We start from the raw sequence: 22854 nt of genomic DNA on the forward strand, positions 1-22854 counted from the left end.
AATTTTCTTGAATTGGGATGATAAAGGGAAAATGGTATTATATCACCTCTGAAAATGATTCTCTGCACCCAAGTATATGTTGTTAGTTCTAGCCAGGCTCTCTGGTGCAGGGACAAAACCCCCAATTGCCTCTAGAGAGGGACAATTGGGCCTCATTTCAGGAGCTCTGAAAGGATGTACCAAGGAACTAATCTCTGGACCCATGATTCGGTCCGCCACCTCTGCCCAGAGGGTGACGTCTATCATTTGAGTGCCCCCCCCCCAACCTCTGGGGGAACTTGCTCCATGTGTGTCTTGGAAAGATCCTTGGGATTTTTCTGAACCACATTTTCCCACTGCCTCGATGACTGAAAAGGATCCATTGGGGGGGGGGGTAGAAAGATGTATGCTCATGGCAGAAAGGGACTTTCCACCCTTCTCACACCTGCACAATGTGTCTTTTACCTTGGGGCCAAAAAGATCAAGGAGTATTGATGAATGAAGACTTAAAGGGCTCAACAAAATCACATAAGCGCATCCAGGTTTGTCTTTTAATGGCAATGCCTGAACCTGCTGCCCTTGAGGTTTCTTCTGCTGCATTACAAATGAGCCTCATAGAGGAGTTGGATATTGATTGTAGGGTAGCAAACTGAGAGGTGATGGATGCTTTCACCTCTTCAGAAATGGATCCCGAAAGGGTGTCTGACAGCTCTTTAATCAGATCCCTCTGTAGCCTTGTGAAAGGTGCCAAATTAGTTCAGTAAACCCATTTGTCCAACCCCCGATACTCTTTGTTGAGGGGATGAACAGAGGAACTTTCTTCCATGAGTTCCTTCTTAGTGGCCACCGCCATGATCATGTCATCAACTGGTACACTCCTGGACCAAAACTGCTTATCCTCTGGAGCTGTGGAGCTGTCATAAATTTATCGGGCTTCCTAGGAATTGCCTCAGTCATTAGAGGTGACCATGGGGACCTTCCATCCTCATCAAAATCTGTATCTTCAGTTGCAGATTCAAGGGAATCTAAATGCTTCCTCTTACATGTTTTCATCTTGGGGAATCTCTTCAGTGGGGTACCCCAGGGAGGTGTCAAAAGAAGTGGGGATACCCTGCTAGGAAACCTGAGGCTTTGTACCAACTGTCCCTGTGGTGAGGACAGCTGAGACTCCAGATGCAGAGATGGGATAGATGTACACAGAGGATCCAAGGGGGGTAAGTAGGCACCATCTGAGTGATGGGTGCAGACAGGACTCTCTCCATAGCAGCAAAGGCAGACTGCCCCAGGGAGGGATAAGATCCTGGATCCAACACAGGACATCTCTAATCCATGATCCCACTTTCCCTGAGGACAGTCTACCCTAGGCTGAAGTCAGAGCTGAACTGACCATTGCCGAGTCTCTGAGGTGTAGTAACAGCTCTGAAAACCTTGGAGTCGAATGAAGCACCTCAGACCAGACAGGGTAGAAATGGCTCCAAGAGCTCTCCTGATCTGACCGAACAAAAGAGCTCAGAGCAAAGCCTTAGATCTGAGGATAAAGATATCTTTAGATCTGAAGCCAATGGGCCACAAATGACTTGGATTCAAGGGCCCCAAGACCTTGAAGGGAGGCACAGGAGGAACTGATAAAGGTGGAGTAGTGGATGTACGTACAACTAATAAAACTAACATATATATATATATATATATATATATATATATATATATATATATATATATATATATATAAAACTATATGTGCATGTATGTATATATATATATATATATATATATATATATATATATATATATATATATGTGTGTGTGTGTGTGTGTGTGTGTGTATCTATTTTATATATATGTATATATATATATATATATATATATATATATGTATATATGTGTGTGTGTGTGTGTGCGGGCCCCCTTCGAATGGTCGACATTTCACAATGTCAACATTCATATGGCCAAGACCATATGAACGACATCTGAAATGTCAGCCATGGGGAACTGGCATCTCCCTACAGTGCGGGGGGGGGGGGGTGACTGGCGATATGAATTTCGACATTGTGAAATGTCGACCATACCAAGTAGACCCCTACATGTGCTTGGACTCATTAAAAGACTTCAGTTCACTATGTGCACCTGGAAAAATTGTTTGGAATTATTAAAGAATTATAGCTCACTCTGCCCTGGTTTCCAGTGATTCATCTTTTCATTTTGGACTCTGAAGGTGTATCAATGGATTTGCCTGTGTGCTGGTTTACTCATCTTTTGCTGACAGAATGAAAATTGACATCATCAGATTACAAGTTTTTCAACTACACATGTGCTTTCAAACTGCAAATTAACTAGCTTTCCCATGTTAATTCTCTGATGATTAGCTTCACAGGCATTAACTTTGTTTTTATCTCAATGTACTCAGTCTTGCATTTCTTATCTAATGACACCAGTGGAAATGAAACCCTTAACATTTATATTAAAGCTTTGTGTTGAAATGTCAATAAAGATCTTACCTTTAAATCTGTACACATCATGTTGTACCATAAAATGGAGCCCCACGCACTGGACAACTGACTTACGTTTGATATAATAACCACTGGCAAAGATGATGTCTACAAAAGTGAAACATACTCGACATCAGAGTAGAACAAAAGCAGCAGCCTTCAATTCCCCCAAAATTACAGTCAGAAAGCCTTGGATGAAAATAAATCAGGGAACGAGTATGACACAAGAAAACACAAATTTTGTATATTTTTTTCAATTTAAAATGCATACATCTACAGGAAAATGTTTTAAATTTGTTTTACATACTCTTTCAAGAGTTACAAGGCTATAATGTACAGGAACGCAAGAATTTGGTCAACTTTCACTGAACAAAATGCATTTATACAGCAAGAAATCTAAAGACTGAAATTACAACTGATGTAGAATCTACTTGTATTCAGGTTATATCACCTGAGATAGGACTCAGATCCACAATAACTTTCTTAGGAGGACAATGCCTTATCCACTAGGCACTGGAGCCTGACAAACAAATGTATACTGATTCTATTGTTTACCCAATTGAGCTAACAGACATAACACTCTCCCCTCTACTGCAAGAAAACTAATGAGTGGAATGACAAGTGATGTAGAATATCCCGCTAAAGAACTTTGTGTAAATCAAGAAATTTTAGGCCACAGTAACTTCTGCTGGACTACGAGTCTATGCTTAATTTTCTATGTCGATGCAAAAGACAACTTAGTTAAACTACCTTTTTTTTAAAAAAGAATCTATGCTGTGCCTTTTTTGAAGGATGTTTTACTTTGTTAGCTTCAAACTTATGTTTTCTCATGCACTCTACATACATACTTAACTGAGCAAGGAGCATTCCTCCCCATTTCCATTCAATTTATCCTCTTTCTCACTCACACTTATCCTTAAACTTTTCTTTCACATACTTCATGCAAATAACAGGCCTACTCACATGTATGACTGCTTTTCTTATCTATGTGCCTAACTCGTATAATAATTTTCAGTGCATTAAATGCTATCCCTGTCTGAATCTCTTCAAGCTTCTGACAAAGTACAGTTGTGTGAGAAACACTTTGCTTTTCATAACTTTTTAGTTTAACTCACTCAAGCCTAAATCACCTTTTTGTATACTTCCTATCCACACCCATACTTTCTTAATCAGATCAGAACTTTTTTGCATCTGGCTTCTTTAACTAATTGACTTACCCAGCTACTAATAGGCATTATTAGAAAGGGCAAGGAGTTTTTAACAAAAATGACACTAAGGTTGTTAGTCTAGGGGACTTCCAAGATGGCTGCACATTGAGTAACAGCTTAATTTCAGCTCTCCCAGAGTGAAAATAGAAAACTCAGAAGACAGAGTCAGTGAACTAATTTTTGGGTAAATTTCAGTAACTGACTAGTAAGTGCACTGGCTAGATGCCAGCAAAAAAAGAAAATCACAGAACCTGAAAGAAAATCAACCACAAAAGGTAAGGAAAAAAACTTGACTGGGAAGAATTCTGCAGCTTTTCAGCAAAAAGCAGTGCAAGCTCCAGCTATGGTGCAAGACATGACTGAGTAACCTAGAGGAAAAAAAATAAGTTAAATGCACTCAAAGGTAATTAAAATAAATGAAACACTAACAGAGTATAACAGTATCAACCCAAACAATAAAAGGCTGGATAAAATGGAAACAGTTTTAAACAAATATTCATATAAAGTGATAAAACTACAAAAATCGGAGGTCAAAATGAAACAAAAGGATGGCTGAAAATGATTGCTTGGGAAGAGATATTTCAAAAAACAATAGAATTAGAGGACAGAGCATGCAGGGAAAACAAGAAGTTATGTACTCACCATAACGTTCGATGTATGTAGTCCATCGCGCCTCACATTCTTAACCGTGGGTTCGGAGCCGAATGTTGGCTCTGACTTGGCCATACTTTTAGCTCAAAGTCTTTCTATTGGCTGGGCTAAGATGGTATCCCATGCTGCACTGCCCTCTATCCCCAGATCTAGTTTGCTGCGAGCACCAGCACTCGTTCTCCATGCATAACACCACCTAAGGAAGGAAGAACAAACCAAGAATGAAGGGAACTCTGAAACCAGGCCTAACCTCCAGATCCTCCAGGACGGGGGAAGGTGGGGGGTAAGTAAGAATGTGAGGTTCAATGGACTACATACATCGAACGTTATGGTGAGTACATAACTTCTTGATGTTATGTAGTCCAATCTCACCTACATTCTTACCCGTGGGACAGCGTCCCCAGCACCTAAATCCTGGGAGGCTCAGTGGAAAATACTCCTGAGCACTGTGGAACCAAATGAAGACCTGCCTCTAGATACCACATCTAACTTGTAATGAGTAACAAAGGTGTGAGGAGACGCTCAAGTAGCTGCAGTGCAACAAAAATATTATCCATAGACAATCTGGCCTGAAAAGCTGTAGATGTAGATACAGACCGGGTAGAGTGAGCCTTCACTCGGAACAGTAAATCTCTTCCCCCCGAAGTATAAATGAAAGAAACACAATTGGAAATCCACCTGGACAACGTGACTTTGGAAATAGGAGACCCAATTCTGTTTTCCGAAAATGAAACAAACAACTGATCAGATTTTCTGAGGTCCTTCGTTCTGTGCAAATAAAAACGTAATTGTCTGTGCACATCCAACTGATGAAATTTGAATTCTGCCTTGTTTGAGAACTGAGGAAAGAACACTGGCAATTCAATAGATTGGTTAAGGTTACTAACTGATGCTACTTTAGGAAGAAAGGAAGGATTCAGTCTGAGAGAAACCCTGTCCTTATGAAAAATCAAATAAGGGGGTTTGATTGATAAAGCCTGAAGCTCCGAAACACGTCTGGCTGATGTGATGGCTACCAAAAAGACAGTCTTCCAAGTTAAAAATTTTAAATCACAAGTGGCTGCAGGCTCAAAGGGGGGTGAAGTAATACCCTGTAGAACAAAGTTTAAGTCCCAAGGCATAACAGATTCCGAGACAGGAGGACGAAGCAAGAAAGTGCCCTTCAGGAAAGCCTTGCAGAGTCTATGTGCCATTAGGCTATCGCCTGCGACATGAAAGGAAGAAATCTCCGCCAACTGGACTTTAATGGTTGTGGCAGCTGAACCCTGGTTGAAAAGCATAGAAAGGAACTCCAATACAGACGAGATTGGAGCTGTGTAAGGGTCAATCTTTTTGGCATGTGCCCAGATGGAAAACCTCTTCCATTTGCTGTAATAAATCTTTCTGGTCGAAGGTTTATGAGAGGACAAGAGAATATGAACCACCTCCGACGAAAAATGGTGAAGCCTAACTAATGACGGAAGTGGAGTAGCCAGGCTGTCAACCGGAGGGTCCGAAGAGAGGGATGGAACTGCCCTGACATGTGAGTCAGTACGTCTGGTTGTGGGTCCAGAATCCAAGGAGCATCCATGAGATAGGGATGGACAAAAGGGGAACCAAATTTGACGAGGCCAGTGTGGAGCAATCAGAATCATTTTGATTCCCAAGGATTGCGCTTTCTGAATAAACTTAGACAGCAAGGGAACCGGAGGGAAGGCATATAGTAGACCGGAGGGCCAATCGTGGACTAGTGTGTCCCTGGGTGACTCCCCCTGAGGGGGAATAAGGGTGAAGTAGCTGCTGCATTTGGCATTGAGGAGGCTGGCAAAAAGGTTGCAGCAAGGCTGACTCCACCTGCGGAAAATCCGCTCCGCAACTTAATAGTTCAGGGACCACTCGTGAAGCATCAGAATAGCTCTGCTTAGTCTATCTGCGATCACACTGGACTTCCCCGGAATGTGCGTTGCTACCAGAAAACATTGGGAAGACACCGCCCACTGCCACACTCGCACGGCCTCTCTGCAAAGGGGATATGACTTGGTTCCTCCCTGTTTGTTCAGATACCATACCACTGACGTACTGTCTGAGTGGATTGCAAAAGTCCCGACAGGAAGAAAGCTATGAAGTGCTTTCAATGCTAGTAGCATTGCTCTCATGTCCAGGACATTGATATGCAGATGCATCTCATGCTCTTGCCACATGCCTTGGACTGTCCTGCCTAGATAATACCCCCCCACCCCATCTGGGAGGCATCCGTGGTCACCGTGGCAACTGGAGGTGAAGGAAGGAAGGGCTTTCCTGCATTGAGGTTGTCAGTGTGAAGCCACCAACTGAGATCCTGTTTGCACCTGTATGTGAGTACAATAGGGTGAGAAAGTGGAAGACGTTGAAGAGACCACTAGGCGAAGAGTAGCCACTGAAGGAGCCTCATATGTAACCTTGCCAGGAGGACTAACATAATTGTAGCAGCTATCGTCCCCAACAATTGGAGGACCAATCTTGCTTTCACTCTTCTCAAAGGGAGCAAGGCGTAAACCTGTTGATGTAGGACTCTGATTCTTTCCTGTGGTAGAAACGCCCGCATGAGTACGGTGTCTAATTCGTCGCCTATAAAAGTGACACGCTGCGAGGGCAACAAGGCAGATTTTACCCAGTTCAAGGTGATGCCCAACTTTTGACAAAGGTTGACAGTAGTGTCTCTGGTCTGAAGTAGCAGATGCCTGGTGGTGGCAGTAAGGAGCCAGTCATCCAGGTATGGAAACACTTGGAATCCCTGACATCTCAAGTGAGCAGTCACCACTGCCATGCATTTGGTAAACACCCTGGGGGCTGTGGTGAGACCAAAGGGCAGTGCTCAAAAATGAAAGTGACTGGCTTCCAGACGGAAGTGTAGGTGACTTCTGAATGCCCTGTCCCATCTTTATGTGGTAGTAAGCATCCTTGAGGTCGATGGAGCACATCCACACTTCTTTTCCCAACAATGGGAGAAGAGACTGCAATGTGACCATTCTGAACTTGGACTTTTGCACATGGGTGTTCAATCTGCTGAGATCCAAAATGGGTCTCAGGTCCCCTGTCCTTTTCGGCACCAAAAAAAATCTGGAGTAAGTCCCTAATCCGATCTCGTCTGAGGGAACATGTTGGATGGCTCCTTTTTCTAGCAGCTTTGAAACTTCTGAAGGTGCGGAATCCCTTTGACTGGGTGGAATATCCGGGATTTTCTTGATTGGAGGGGGGGTTTGATGAGAAGGGAATGACATATCCTCCGTAAATTTTTTGTAGAACCCATTGGCCTGGGTTATATCTTGCCAGGCCTCCGGGTATAATGGGATTCGACCCCCGATTGTCTCCAGAAACGCACAGTCGGGCCCTCCCATCAGGAGTGGCGGTAGGGAGAACCATGAAAGGAATCGCGGTCTCCCGAGATGCAAGGGCCTCCTCTGCCCCTAGGGCGGCGTCTACCTGAATAACCACCCCTCCCCTGCCTCCGGAGGGGGGCTCACCTTGTGCACCAGGAAAAAACCTCTGTGATTTCTTGAACCACATCTTTCCACCCCTCTGGGCCTTGAGATAAGGCCTAGAGGGAAGGGAAAAACGGGCTCCTATGGCAGACAGAGTTTTTCCCTCTTGCTCGCACCTAGTGAGTGTGTCTTTCACCTTGGTTCCGAACAAAGAGGAACCATCAAACGGGGCGTCGGTGAATGAAGACTTGAAGGCCTCTGCGAAATGACAAAGGCGCATCCAGGCCTGCCTCCTAAGAGCAATTCCTGAACTTGCTGCCCTACTTGCCCTCCCTCGGCTGCGTGGGAGATCAGCCTCACGGAGGAGTTCGCAACAGAATTGAGGGTAGACATCTGAGCATTGACCTTCTGAGCCACCGCCTCAGAAACTTTACCTGTTAGAGTACCTCCAAGCTCCTTTAGGAGATCTCTCTGGAGCCCAGTAAAGTGTGATAAGTAATTCAGTGACCGCAAAGTAAAGGCCGCTGAAGAAAACGTACACTTCCCGTACTGGTCCATAGTCCTAGACTCCTTGTTAGGGGTATGGACGGTGGAAAAAGTCTCAGCTAGTTCCTTCTGGGTGGCCACTGCCACCACCATGGCATCCACAGGGACTCCCTTGGATAGAAATTCCTTATCAGGAGGGGCAGACAAAAATTTATTGGGTCTCCTGGGGACTGGTTCCACAGAGTCAGAGGCTTCACACACCCTTCGCCAAACCAGATCCAGAAGCTTGTTGAAGGGTGGAGACACCCAGGAGGCGGAGGGCTGAACACCAAAGGCCTTCAGGAAAACCGACTCCTCTTTGGAAGGGCTTTGGGTGGCCAGTCACCTCTTTGCTTCAAAATCTCTAGGATGTCAGAGAAAGAAACATCCTCAGAGGATGTTTAGGGGACCCCTCCAATTCCTCGAGGTCGGTGTTTGACGTGAGAGACTCATCCTGGGAATCTATGTGCTTCCTCTTGCACGTTTTCTTTCTGGGTGGCTCCTCAGGCAAACACTCTGAGGGGCCCTCAGAAATGTGGGGACCACTCGTGGGGGTACCCTGAGGCCTTGGGGCTCCGCTGTCCAGAGATAGATAGCAATCAGAGACCTGCACCGGTGCTGTACGTGACAGACTGATCGAACCGTATGATGCCACTGACAACCTGGCCAGCGCACTCCGCATGGCCTCGAAAGCTGGTCCTCCCGGATCCGAAGATCGACCAGCCTCCGAGGCCGAGACAGGAGTAAGGTTTCCCTGCACTGAAGCACTGAGAGGGAGACTAGGAGCAGAGAGGTGTCCCTCTCCCTCTGGACTGACCAATGAATCCAGAGTCCTGAACCCCATGGATGGCACCGACGGGGTCGGAGCTGATGTCGGAACTGATAAGCCAGGAGAGGCTGTCAGAACCGACCTAGGGATATCACACAGAGCTGAAAACACTCCGGCTCCAAAATCTGAGATTCACTCGGATGAGGAAGTATCGACGAAGGTTGAGGGACCGGCTCCAGAGCCGACTGGGTCGGAGCCGAAAACAATTTTGCCAGAACCGGTGACTGAAGAAGAAGTCTCTGCACCACTCTATCGACGTCCACATCCGATAAGGTCCTGGAGGATTTGGAGGATAGGGAGGGACATCAAGACCACCTCTATGAAGGAGACCTGCGAGGGGGAGATACCAGCCTGATGCTAGGCGACCAGCTCTGAACAGCCTCCAAGAAAATTGGAGCCGAAGCAGGTTCTATTGCCACTGACATTTCCTGCGGCCCCGAGGACAATGGAGCCGAGGATGTTGTAGAAGATTTTGCTATTTTCTCCGGCGGCTCAGAGGAAACTGATGGAGCCGGGGATCGCTTTTTAGCCTTGGAAGATTTAGCTTTTGATGGAGAAGCCTTAAAGCTGGAAGCACTCTCCAAACCCTCCTCGAAGGAGGGTTTCAGAAGTCCCTTCAAAATCAGTTTGTTCTTCCTTTCCTGAAGAACACGCGGGCTAAAGGCATGACAAAAAACTACATGATTCCTGAAGGTGAATCGCTCCCAGACAGTACACACAAACGGAGTGCCCATCTGTGATGGACATCTTATAACTGCAATTTTTAAAGCCCAAGGGCTTATGCTCCTTAGTATCCTTAGACATAGTTACTGCACACACCAAGTAACTAACTCAAAACTAGACCAACAGTCAAAACAGCCACAAGCGTGGGAACAAGACAAACAAACAGTACACCACAAAGACCTCTAACTAAAATGGTCCTTAGACACAAGAACAAGGGGGAGGACTAATTCCTCTAATTTATACGGTTTTAGCCCAAGGGAAAAGTTAGCACACAAGGAAAGCAAGGGTACAGACTAGGTCCTCTAACTGAAACGGGCCTAGCCTGTTGGAAACAGCTAGTGGGATACCACAAGAACATGCTATACGAAAAACACAACTTTTCCACAATACAGTCAAGAACAAACACAAATAGCTATGAAAATAGCTTTTTTGCAAAAAAAGTACAGTTTTGTACCTACCATAAATGTAGATGTTCGAGGATCCACATTGCTGCAGTCCTAACTATTGGGGTAGTCCGCTGTCCAGTCGGCCCGAATACCAAAGTATAAGGCTGACGTCGGTCAGGGCGCATTAGACTGACGTCAGTACGTCAGGGTACTAATGCGCATGACCGACGCCATATCCTCAGTCTTTTCTTGCCCCAGATGTCAGAAGACCCTAAAAAGACAAGGCCCAATATACCTGCACCAAAAATATGTACAATATATACAAAAATATCAGCATATAACCTCACCTACACAACCACCCCTAAACACAGAGGGGAAGGAGGGAGGGTAAATTGGACTGCAGCAATGTGGATCCTCGAACATCTACATTTATGGTAGGTACAAAACTGTACTATGTTCTTCGTTCCACATTGCTGCAGTCCTAACTATTGGGTAGAATCCCAAAGCAGAGGTAAGGGAGGCTGGCAAATCAAAAAGAAGCAGGAGCTGACAACATGCCTTGCAAAATAGCTGTGGCAAAACCAGCCCTAGACTTAGAGTAGAGAGGGAGGTGATAATGCTTAGAGAAAGTATGCACTGAACTCCAAGTAGCTGCCTCCAAAATATCCTTAGTTGCCACCCCCCTTAGAAATGCTGTTGAAGTGGCAGTAGCCCTAGTGGAATGAGGCCTAATCCCAGCTGGAATCTCCTTGCCATGATGGGAATAACAAAATGTAATGCAACACCCAATCCATCTAGAAATAGTTTGTTTTGACACAGGCTTGCCCTGAGAACTCAAAGCAAAAGAAACAAACAACTGCTGAGACTGCCTAAAATCCTTAGTCCTGCTCAAATAATAACGCAATTGCCTGTGTACATCTAAAGTATGCAAAATCTTTTCCCCTTTATTTTGGGGATCTGCATAAAACGTAGGCAAATGAATAGTTTGGTTTAAAGCCACACTAGAAACCACTTTAGGCATAAAGGAAGGATTAGTACGTAATGATACCCTATCCTTATGAAAAATCAAAAAAGGCTCAACCGCCATAAGGGCCTGTAACTCAGAAACCCTTCTTGCAGAAGTAATGGCCAACAAAAAAGCAGTCTTCCATGACAAGTATTTCAATTCAGCAGTAGCCGCAGGCTCAAAAGGTTGTAGAGTAAGTTTCTCCAACACAAAATTGAGATCCCAAGCAGGAGTAGGAGCTCACGTGGGGTCTTATATTCTTTGCCCTCTAAGAAATTGCTTGAACAAAGGATGTGAAAACAATGGTGGGTCACAATCATAGTGAGCTGAAATTGCTGCAGCATGAATCTTAATGGAAGAGAAAGACAAACCTTTGTCCAATAACTCAGTAAGATATTGAAGAGCCACACTCAAATTAGGCTCTGAAATCTCCAAATTCTTTGCTGCAGTCCAAAATAAAAATCTCTTCCATTTTTCTGCGTACACTTTCCTTGTACTAGGTCTTCTGGCTTCCATAATCACATTTAAAACTTGTTGAGGAAGTTGAGACCTGCTGTCTGTCAAAACATTATATGCCAGGCTGTTAGATGAAGAGAGTGAAGCTTGACATTGAGCAGACGACCGTCCTTCTGAGACAACAGATGTGGAATCAAGGGTAAAGGCCATGGAGGCTTCTTTACCAGACTCCTCAGTAATGGGTACCAGTGCTGCCGAGGCCAATCTGGAGCTATTAAAATCATCCTTGGCTTGTCTTGTCTGACCTTTAGAAGCACCTTTGGAAGAAGAGGCAGAGGTGGAAACGCATACACATGAAGATTTTTCCAACTGAAAGAAAGAGCATCCACTTTCCAAGCTGTGTGATGAAACCTCTTTGTGCAAAACTTTGGCAGCTGGTGGTTTAGTGGAGAAGCGAACAGATCTATGTCTGGAGTTCCCCAGGACACTGTCAACTTTTGAAATACATGAAGATCCAGTTTCCACTCGTGGGGATCCATGATTTGTCTGCTTAACACATCTGCTAAGGAGTTCTGTGCTCCGGCAGAAACCTTGCCTGAAGAGTTAGTTGCAAGCTGAGCGCAGTCTCCCATAAAATCATTGCTTGCCTGCACAATGGGTAAGAATGTGTTCCCCCTTGTTTGTTGATGTACCACATGACAGTTGTGTTGTCTGTTAGAATCAACACCTGCCCTGGAAGAAGTAACTCCTTGAAAGCCATTAATGCAAACTGGACTGCTAACATCTCCTTCATGTTGATATGTAGATGCTGTAGTCTGGCAAGCCACTTGTCTTGTATCCACTTTCCATTTAGATGAGCTCCACAAGCAATGTCCGAGGCATCTGTCGTTAAAATCTGACTCGCCTCTGGCCGGGTCACAGAGAGTCCCTTGTTTAGGTGACATTCCTGAGCCCACCACAAAAATTCTGTTTGAAGGCAAGGTATTATTTGAATGACAGTGTCCAAATCCTGGCAGTGCTGTGTCCATACATTTTTGAGATACCATTGCAGCTTCCTCATATGCAGTTTGGCATTGGGAAGCACCAGAATACAAGATGCCATGAACCCTAATGCTTGAAGGACTGTCCTTGCAGTCAGCACGGACTGATGAGATAGTTGATGGAAGTAAAGGGATAGACTTTTTTGTTTGTCCGGGGTTAAAAAGGCCATCTGGGATGCTGTATTCAGTCTCACACCCAGAAAGCACATGTCTTGAGAGGGTACTAGACTGGACTTTATTTCGTTCACAGAATACCCTAGGCATCTTAGCACTGCTATAACATATTCCAGATGCTGTAGAAGGTCTTCCTTTTCTTGAGCCAGAATCAGGCAATCGTCCAAGTAAGGATAGATTTGAATTCCTTGTAGCCTGAAGTAAGCTATCACTGGAGCCAGAACCTTTGTGAATACTCTGGGCGCAGTAGATAAGCCAAAGGGCAATGCAGAGAACTGATAATGAGAATTTCCAGCTCGAAAACGCAGATACTTCCTGCAACTTAGTCTTATAGGCACATGAAGGTAAGCTTCCTTGAGATCTAAAGTTACCATCCAGTGATCTTTGCCCAGCAGAGGTAAAAGCTGTTGTAACGTCAACATCTTGAACTTTGGAATGTCCAGATAAGTGTTGAGGATAGATAAATCCAAAATTGGTCTCCACGTGTTCCCCTTCTTTGGTACTAGGAACAGGCGAGAATAAAATCCTAGGCCCCTTTCTGATACAGGGACTGGCTGAATGGCCCCTATTTGGAGTAACAGAGAAATTTGCTTGTGAGCCTCTGTCCTTTGTGGAGGAGGAACGTCTGGCATGCCTTTGAAAGGGGCAATGTATGGAAATAAAACCTGTAACCGTGGTGAATGATATCCAACACCCATCTGTCTTGAGTAATTAAATCCCAATTTTCTTTGAAAAGAGACAGTCTTCCTCCCAAAGGAGCTGCCAGACGAGAATCTACTGGCAGCTGAAAAGGCAGGTCATTGGGTCTGTTTACGAAAGGACTGACCCCTGCCCTCACCAGAAGTCTGAGCAGGTGAACTCCTGTTCTAGGCCTAAAAGAACCTTGAGCTCTGCCCCTACCACGTCTAGACCTACCCCTAGACTGGGAATCATAAGCAGGATATGTCCATCCCTTAGTAGGCCAATTTCTACTAAACTTCGGTGGCTGCACCTGCAAAAAATCTTTAACAGTTTGCATAGACTTAGCTTTGTCCTCCATTTTCTTTAAAACTGCTTCCACAGGTGAACCAAACAACACATCAGACTGTAAAGGAGCATCCAAAATCCTTGTCTTAACATGCTCAGCTAAATTCTGATCCCTCAACCAGGCATGCCTGCGAAGAACAGAACTAGTGGCAGCCACCCTCGAGGAGGCCTGTACAGCATCAAAACCACATTGCAAAGAATGCTTACCCACTTGTTCAGACACATGAACTAAATCCAGCAACTCTTTACACTCAATACCTTCCGCCAAAGCATCCACCTTAGATTTCAATTGTGAAAGGAGATAATTTTGATATTTTAGCATGTGAAACTGACAATTCAACGCCCTCATGGCTAAAGTGGAAGAGGTATACACTTTCTTTCCCCATCTATCCAAAGCCCTTGCCTCTTTATCAGTGGGAACAGGGTTTTTAACAACAGAGGCCTTAACACCTTTAGGTCCCTGAGAAACAGTTTCCGGGTCTGCCCTAGGACTCTTAAAAAGATACTTATGAGCTTCAAGCACCCTATAGTACCTATCAGGTTTAACAGGAGCAGGAGGCAAAGAATCAGGATTCAGGGAAGCCTCTGCAAAACATCTTCCACCACTGTCAACACAGGAGCTATAGCCACGGGCCGACGCTGGGGTAAAACAAGAATTCCCTAAGCCTTTTCCTGGAATCAGAGTAATCTTGGCCTTCCCATTTAAAGTGTTCCCTCATGGAATGCAGAGTCTCTGAAAATGAGAAATCCTCAGGAGGAGAAGCTGTAGGAGTGGAATCATCCACATCAGAATCAGAATAAGGAGGATACTCTTGCAAATCTTCCGCAGAAGACTCAGAAGCCTCTGAACACTGTTCAAAACTCTCAAACTCAGGTTCCACCCTAGGCCTCTTATCAGGAGGTGGCATAGAACCTCTAATCATAGTAATCAAATCTTCTGCCATTTTAAGCATATGTTTCTTAGGCACAGAACCTGAAGTGCTAGGAGAAGCCCCCACTGAAGCTAAACTTGGCCTACCTCTCAAAGAAGTTTTGGAAACAGAAGGAGAGGCTCTAACTACCTTGGGAAGAGAGGGAAGAACAGTTACCTGAGAAGCCACTTCAGCCTGGCCTACCTCCTGAGAAGGCACATCCTGTAACAGTAAAGTCTCTGCCTGAGACTCCAAAGAAACTCCTGGCAAAACCTCTGGCTCCACTGAGCCTTCTAAAGAACCGACGCCCGGGACTGCCGGTTCATCAACCCTAGGCTTTGCTGTTTGTCCTTGCGCTTTTGACGAAGCGGCGCCGGAGCATCCGACGGCATTTTATAATTGCAACGCTTCCCAAACACTAACCTGGCACAGTCTAACCTTCTCTTAATAGTGCGTTTGTTAAATCTAGCACAAGAGCGGCATCCAACAACGCCGTGCTCAGGCCCTAAACAAGGTATACACAAAGTATGGTAATCCCTATGAGGTATCTGTTTCCCACAAGAAATACAGTTATTCACTTTTTCTGACATCCGGTTAAATACTGAGGCAAGAAAAAACCAAAATGTTCCCCAACGGGGTACTTAGCCAACTTTGATTCGGTCTGAAACTCCGACTTCAGAAAATTTCAGAACGCCAACCTGCACTCGCAAAACTGCTTCTGCATCGGACCATGCGGCAAAAAAGACTGAGGATATGGCGTCGGTCATGCGCATTAGTACCCTGACGTACTGACGTCAGTCTAATGCGCCCTGACCGACGTCAGCCTTATACTTTGGTATTCGGGCCGACTGGACAGCGGACTACCCCAATAGTTAGGACTGCAGCAATGTGGAACGAAGAACATCTTCTCTGATATAAAGAACAAAAGGTACTTAGCCACAGCCAAGAGTGAGACCACGTCCGAGCTACACGAGCGGCAAACGAGATCTGGGGATAGAGAGCAGTGCAGCATGGGATACGATCTTAGCCCAGCCAATAGAAAGACTTTGAGCTAAAAGTATGGCCAAGTCGGAGCCAACATTCGGCTATGAACCCACGGGTAAGAATGCAGGCGAGATTGGACTATATAACATCCTGAGATTTTCTGCTGTACCAGAGAAGCTGGAAGGAACGGATTGTATTAATTTTATGAAATCACAAATAAGCAACTGGACTAGTATTCCACAACAAGAGTTGTTAATTGAAAGGGCACATCATGTGTATGCTCCAAATGCAGCCATGAAAAAGCAACCTAGACCTTTAATAGTAAAGATGCAATCCCACCAGCAGGAGGAGTTGATTCTGACAAAACTGTGACAAGGACAAAGTACCAAAAGTGAGAAACAGTAGAGTGCTTGTGGAAAATTATTACTCATTGTACACCAGGCAAAAGAATAGTAAATTTACTCCACTAATCAGGGAATGTTGAGAAGCAGGAGTGAGATTCAAACTGCTGTATCCACCTATCTTCAGAATAGTCTTTCTTGGTGGGACAAAATCATTTTTTGATGCAGAACATGCTAAGGAGGAAATACAAAAGTTTGTCCAACAAAAAGTGAGCTGTGAAACGCAATGATATTATGCTTCTTGTTCTTCTGGTAACACAGACCACAGAGAGACTGTGCCAGTGAAGCCTTTTCCAGTGTTTCAAGGGAAATGCTTGAGAGACAAAAACGCAGTCTTTTAGTATGCAAGGGTAAAATTTCAAATAGTATATGGGATAAAATGTGGTGGCGGAGGCTAAATGTATTACTCTCTTCCCCAAATTTCTGCATGTCATGTCCTGGCAAAAATATAAGGTAAAATCAGATACGTTCTGTAAAATTAGGAACAATTTAGAGGCATCCTGAATAAACAACACATTTAAGAAATTATGTTTTAGCTGTAACACAGAAAAACTAATTTCCTGTACCCGGACGTGTAGGAACTTCCCTCTTGTGCATTCTTATTGTTTTCTGCTTGGAGAGAGCAAGTGTTTGCTCCAATATTTCATAGTGCACAGTGACACCTACTAGTAAACAGTTTCTAACCTATTGCAGATTGATTAACTTTGGAAAAATGGGCATGTTTTTAGTTTTCTTGATTTTTTTTCTTCTTAAGGATTAGTGGCAAAACACAGCAGCGTGAAGTGGTAGGGGGTTAACGGAAAAGTACCACGATGATAGCGTAGAACTTAATACACCTAGTTTGTTTAAGGAAAAAGAAACAGCCAGACGGTCAGACATTCCAAAAGGCTTTGCCCTAGTAACACAGGCCCATGATGACTGCCTGTCAAAGCATGCCAAAAACCCTCAGCTAGTTTCTGAAGAAGCATGCAGTAACAGGGCAATTGACATATATTTTTAGTTAACAGCTGACATGACTCGGTCTGCCCTTGACTATTTATACACTACATTACAATGGTAGTATCTGAAACTGCGTGAGACTCCACTCTACAGTGCTGGAGAGTTTTGAAACTTATTTCTGCAATAACCATTACTTTAAGATATATGATGTAATCTGACCTACTAACCATAAAACCTGCATTTTAATGGATCCCAGACAAGCTCCCTTTAAAGAGTTTTCATTTCATGACCTGAAATGAACTGCAAAGGATATTCCCGAACTTCTTTGAACTGCTTTCATTCCCATCATTCTAAGTCCTTGAATAGAAGAGAATAAGAGGTAACTTCTCTCAACAAAAAGTAAAATGCCTGATAACACAAATTTCTGAGCTAGTGCTGAAAGCTTTCTCATCTGAAGTCTTACATACTTTACTATTCTAGGACTTGGGGGCACATGATCAAGGACAGAGAGTAACAGCTAGAACCTGAGCGTATCTTTGCATGCTGCCACTCTGGTAGAGTGGGCCCTGACTTTGCCTGGAAGTGTCTGGTATACTGAGAATAACACAACACAACAGCATTGGACAACTATTTAGAAATAGTCTGTTTAAGCACTGCTTGTCCCTTATTTTTTTTACCATCATAGCAGACAGACAGCTGATCAGCAATTATGAAGCCTTTTGTTCCGACAATGTAGTGGCCGAGTTCCAGTGGACATTCAGAATATGTAAAATTATTTCTCCATTATTTCCAAGATTTGGAAAGAAAATGGGGAAGTGAACAGCTTGGCTCAATATAAACTCTGAATTAACCTTAGACAGGACTTGTCCTCAGATTAACCCAATATTTGTGAAAAACGAGATAGGGATGGTTGACTCACCATAAGAGCTTGCAACTTAGATACTCTTTTTGCAGTATGCAGTAATAGGTTACACTGTTTTTAAAGATAAGAACGTCAAATCAGCCTCATGAACAGGTTCCAAAGGAAGCATTAATGTATGCATGTAAGTTGCAAGTTGGAGAAATAAAAATGATACTGTAAAATATGTGAAAGTAATAGCATCTTATGAGAATGAAAACCTTAACAGTGACATTATGCAATGTGACTGGCATTTGTAGGTACAGAAAAATGAGAGTAGTAACATAAGAAGTGTAGGGTAGAAACAGTACTATTACAGGAGACAAAGGCAGAAATGAGCATTTGACTGGCAAGAAAGGATTAAGGAAAGGTTATTCAGCAGAATACAGGGACAAAGGAAAACAAGGGTAAAATAGATTGCAATTGTGATAAAGGAGGAGAAAAAAGACAACAAAGATAGACTTCTGGTAATAAGGAGTTACTGGTAGGGAAGGGGGATTACATGGCCATGCATCTACATTCTACCTAAAAATACTACTACAGAGTTTAAGAGAATTATGTGAGAAGTAATTAGCTTCTAGCAAATTGTCAGTGGCGTAAAAGGAAGCATACTCATCTTTGGTGCACAAAACTGTGGGTGCTATTCCCACACCATATATATCGACTGCTGACACTGCAATGCAGCATAATGGGGGTGATTGTGCAGTCCTGAGAAGCCTCATCTGCTTGACTTGGTGGTAGTTCAGGTGAATGTAAAAAAAAATCCATGGCACCTGTCAAAAAGCGTAGGGATCCTTTATTAAGCACAAAATAAAAAAACATTATTTACATATTTACAAAATGCACATATTTATAGGTACATATATGAACATTTTAACTTTTTATCATTTTCTTATAATATCTTCAATGTTATTCTTCCACAACAACAATTATTTTTTAGCAATATACCTGCCAATATCCATTTCTCATTGAACAAAAATTTCAGTCTTTCATTCCAAATAACCCATATTACATAAAATAGATTAGCTATCCTTCTCACACAGCCTTTCCTCTTGTTCTAATCAATTCCATATATAATCATTTTCATATGCTCGGGCTCGCTCTGCTCTAATTTATAAAACCACACTGAATGTTAATAAGGACTCCTTGCAACCACCCCAGGTTAATAATGCAGAAATTCTTATAAAAAAACTGCAAATTAAAAAAAACAAATGTATAAACATAATCTGTGGCTACATTCCCCCAGGTAATAACGCAAACACACTAGAAGACATCCTCCATTGGTTATCCATTACCTATCCCCAAGAAATCATTGTTCTTGGGGACTTCAACATTGACTGGAACACCTGTTCCTCCCTGAAGACCACTTTCTTACCTACATAATTAAGTACAAGACTGATAACTCCCACCAGCCAGTCTACAAAACTATAAGAAATAATAGGAATTTTAACCTCACCAATTTCCAAAATGAACTCAAATTATGTAATTGGTCAGTCCTAAAACAATTATCATTGGATGAAACTGCAGCATACTTTAATACTAATTTCCTTGCCATCCTGGATCTCATGCTCCTGCTCAGTCTATTAGAACCAAAGCAGAAATTGCACAGTGGCTTTCAAAAGATACCAAATTAAAAAATCTTACTTAGAAACAAGGCATGGGCCAACTTGGAGTGCCATAAAAACCCCACTAGATCAACTAAGATATCAGCAATTAAGGAATGACACACAGAAATCTGTTACATTAGACAAAACATTTTTTTTTACTGCCATCTTCAACAGAAACATCAAAACAAACCTCAAAAATTCTGGACAGGAATTAAACTTCTTCACCCAGGTCAAACTATCAATCCAACCCCTTCATCATCCAACCGTAAAACCCCGGAGGATGTTGCCAACACATTTAAGAGTTTCTTCACAGAGACTATCCAGTCCCTAGCTAGTCAGCTAACTCCCAGTTGCTCTAACTCAATTGCCGCTATACCCAGTACCCAACTCTCCTTTAGCTTTCAACCAGTACCTACATCACTTATCCATGCCCTAATTAAGAAATTAAAGCCAACCACCCTATCTGCTGATCTCCTCCCTGAAGAGTATCTACAAAAAGCTGCAGATGCCATAGTATATCCCATCTCCATCTTAATTAATAGAACCATATCTGAAGCTACCATCCCCTCCATATGGAAAATATCTCATGTTATACCACTCTATAAAGGAGGTAGCTCCACTGAACTGTCAAACTTCAGACCCATAGCTATTCTGTCACTGCTGGCTAAAATTATGGAGAAGCGCATCCAAACAACTCCTGCACTATCTTAGCCAGAACAATCTGTTGGCTAGCTCTAAGCATGGCTTTAGGCCATTCCATACTACTACCTCAGCCCTCCTCTCCTTCTCTGTCATAAACCATAACAGACATAATAACAAACTAACCTCAGCCCTGTTTCTTAATCTCTCCAAGGCCTTTACTACGGTTAACCACCAAAAACTCATCCATACTTTGAAGCCCTTCTTCTTAGATAACCACGCTCACCAATGGTTTCAATCCTACCTCTGTGGTAGAAAACAGGCCATGCTATGGCAGGGCAAATGCTCCTCCCTTCTAGCCATCACCCTAGGAATCCCCCAGGGCTCTACACTAAGACCCCTTCTTTTCTCTATCTTTATTAATGACCTCCACTCTGTCATCTCAGATGCAACCTGCATTCAATATGAACATGACTCCACTTTAATCTGTTCAGCCACCTCTCAGTCCTCATCACTGTTCTTTACCATTAAATCTAAAAATGGCACCATTATCTCCCCAGAATCCCAAACTAAACTATCAGGTGTTACAGTAGATAATAACCTTCAATTTGATATGCATGTCAACCAAACTATCAAAACCATTAATAAAAAACTTGGCTCCCTTTATAAGATTAAACCTTTTATTAATCCACTTGCTAGAACTGCTATTGCCCGTTCCCATCTACTCTCTACCCTTCTCTATGCCTCCCTTTTATTCAGCAATCTGAACAAATCCAACCTTAGGAAGCTCTCTAGCTGTCATAACCACACTGTTAGATTTGCCACAGGCATGGCATTTAGGACACACCACTGTCACAACCTAAATCTTCTAGGGTGACTTGAATTACCTAGCCTACTTCAATACAACCAGCTTACAGTGGCATATAAAGTACTCAACCAACTTGAAATTACGCCTGCACTTAAAAACATCATTAGCCCTACAGTAACCTCAGGCCACTTTGTTCATTTAACAGACTGCTGGTTCAAACATTCAAAACCAATAACTCAGCTGGGGACTCCCTGCTCACCAACTCTGTCGGCAAAACTTGGAACTCCCTTCTTGCCGACCTTACTCTAGTATCCTCACTAACTCAGTTCAAAAATGGTCTCAGACAACATTTTAAGACACACTGGTTATGTCTTTGTTCTAATCCTGACTAGCACCTTTCTATAATTGTGTGCCAAACAGTACTTTATACTACATCAGTGACGGCTCTTGCTATAGGACTGCAGCCCCCCAGCTGTAAAATGAAGAAAAAAACAAAAAGAAATTGCGAGTCCGAGTACTGTAAGAGAAAAAAAAAAAAAAGTGTGTCCCGGAACCCGTGCATACGTGCTTGAAGGTTCCTGGAACTCAACAGAACTCTAGACTGCTGTGTCGGCAGTCCAGATAGGGGGGAAGGCATCTCTGTCCTGCAGATGCCCAGAAGTCTATGCAGTGAAGACCGCATAGAACGGAAGAATTCCGGACTGCATTGTCTGCAGGCTGGAGCCTACTCTAGCAGGGAAACCAGCCGTTAGCTTGCATGGGACTCAGGGAACGGATACTGCCGAAGAACTTGAACAGGACTGAGAATAAACACTCCACTGAAGTCAGGTACTGCAGTGTGTGTGTGTGTGTGTGTGTGTGTGTGTGTGTGTGTGTGTGTGTGTGTGTGTGTGTGTGTAATGCCCCAGTTGCTATATACTGGTGGCTAGAAAGAACTCAGGATACATGGTGGTGGGCTTGAACCCTGTACCTTGGGTGCAGATGGCAAGAGCCTGAATTCCCTACCCACCACCATTTGTAAAACATTTGCAGATTTTTGCCTCATATTTGTTCTGTTTTGTTCCTTATAAAATCTGTGGTTTCTGTACTTTCTTTCCTTACACAGTTAGCAGTGTAGTAGTAGCATTGTTGCCTGACAGCTACAGGTTCTCTGGTTTGATTCGGGTGCCTTCTGTGTGGAGTCTGCATGTTCTCCCTGTGTTTGTGTGGATTTCCTTTGGGTGCTCTAGTGTCCTCCCATCTTACAAAGACATATGTCTGGAGTGTTTCTCCCTGGGCCTCTGCTGAAAATTGGCTTTTGTTCCAAGTTAGACTTTCCAGGTTAACAAATGTTAAATAAATAAAAATAAAATCTGTGGCTTCTGTATCTTTTTTCCTTACACAGTCAGTAGGTGCAATGGTAGCATTGTTGCTTGACAGTTACAGGTTCTTTGGTTTGATTCTTGGCTGGGGTGCCTTCTGTGTGCAGTTTGTAGGTCTTCCCTGCGTGTGTGTGGGTTTCTTCTGGGTGCTCTGGTGTACTCCCATCTTACAAAGACATGTGTCTGGAGTGTTTCTCCCTGGGCCTCTGCTGAAAATTGGCTTTTGTTCCAAGTCAGACTTTCCTGGTTAACAAATGTTAAATAAATAAAAATGACATTTGAATTTCAGACTTTATATTTTTCAGGAAGTACATGGTAACACAAAATATATTATTCTAGCGATTTTTAAGTTTATAAGATGGATATTTGAAATTTGT

The 22854-nt window shown here is 43.3% G+C and overlaps 1 protein-coding gene across 2 annotated transcripts in view; it reads right to left on the reverse strand.

Annotated features, from left to right (window-relative positions):
* The window catches only part of LOC122811674 (zinc finger CCCH domain-containing protein 10-like), a 3783075-nt gene that overhangs the window by 882715 nt on the left and 2877506 nt on the right, over positions 1–22854 (reverse strand). For both annotated transcript variants that reach the window (XM_044083671.1, XM_044083670.1), the window contains one exon: positions 2475–2573. In XM_044083671.1, coding sequence (XP_043939606.1) covers positions 2475–2573 — 99 coding nt within the window. The remainder of the gene's footprint in view (positions 1–2474; positions 2574–22854) is intronic.

This window comes from Protopterus annectens, chromosome 9.part0 (genome assembly GCF_019279795.1).
Source record: "Protopterus annectens isolate FY-2018-M chromosome 9.part0, PAN1.0, whole genome shotgun sequence".
Lineage (NCBI taxonomy): Eukaryota > Metazoa > Chordata > Ceratodontiformes > Protopteridae > Protopterus > Protopterus annectens.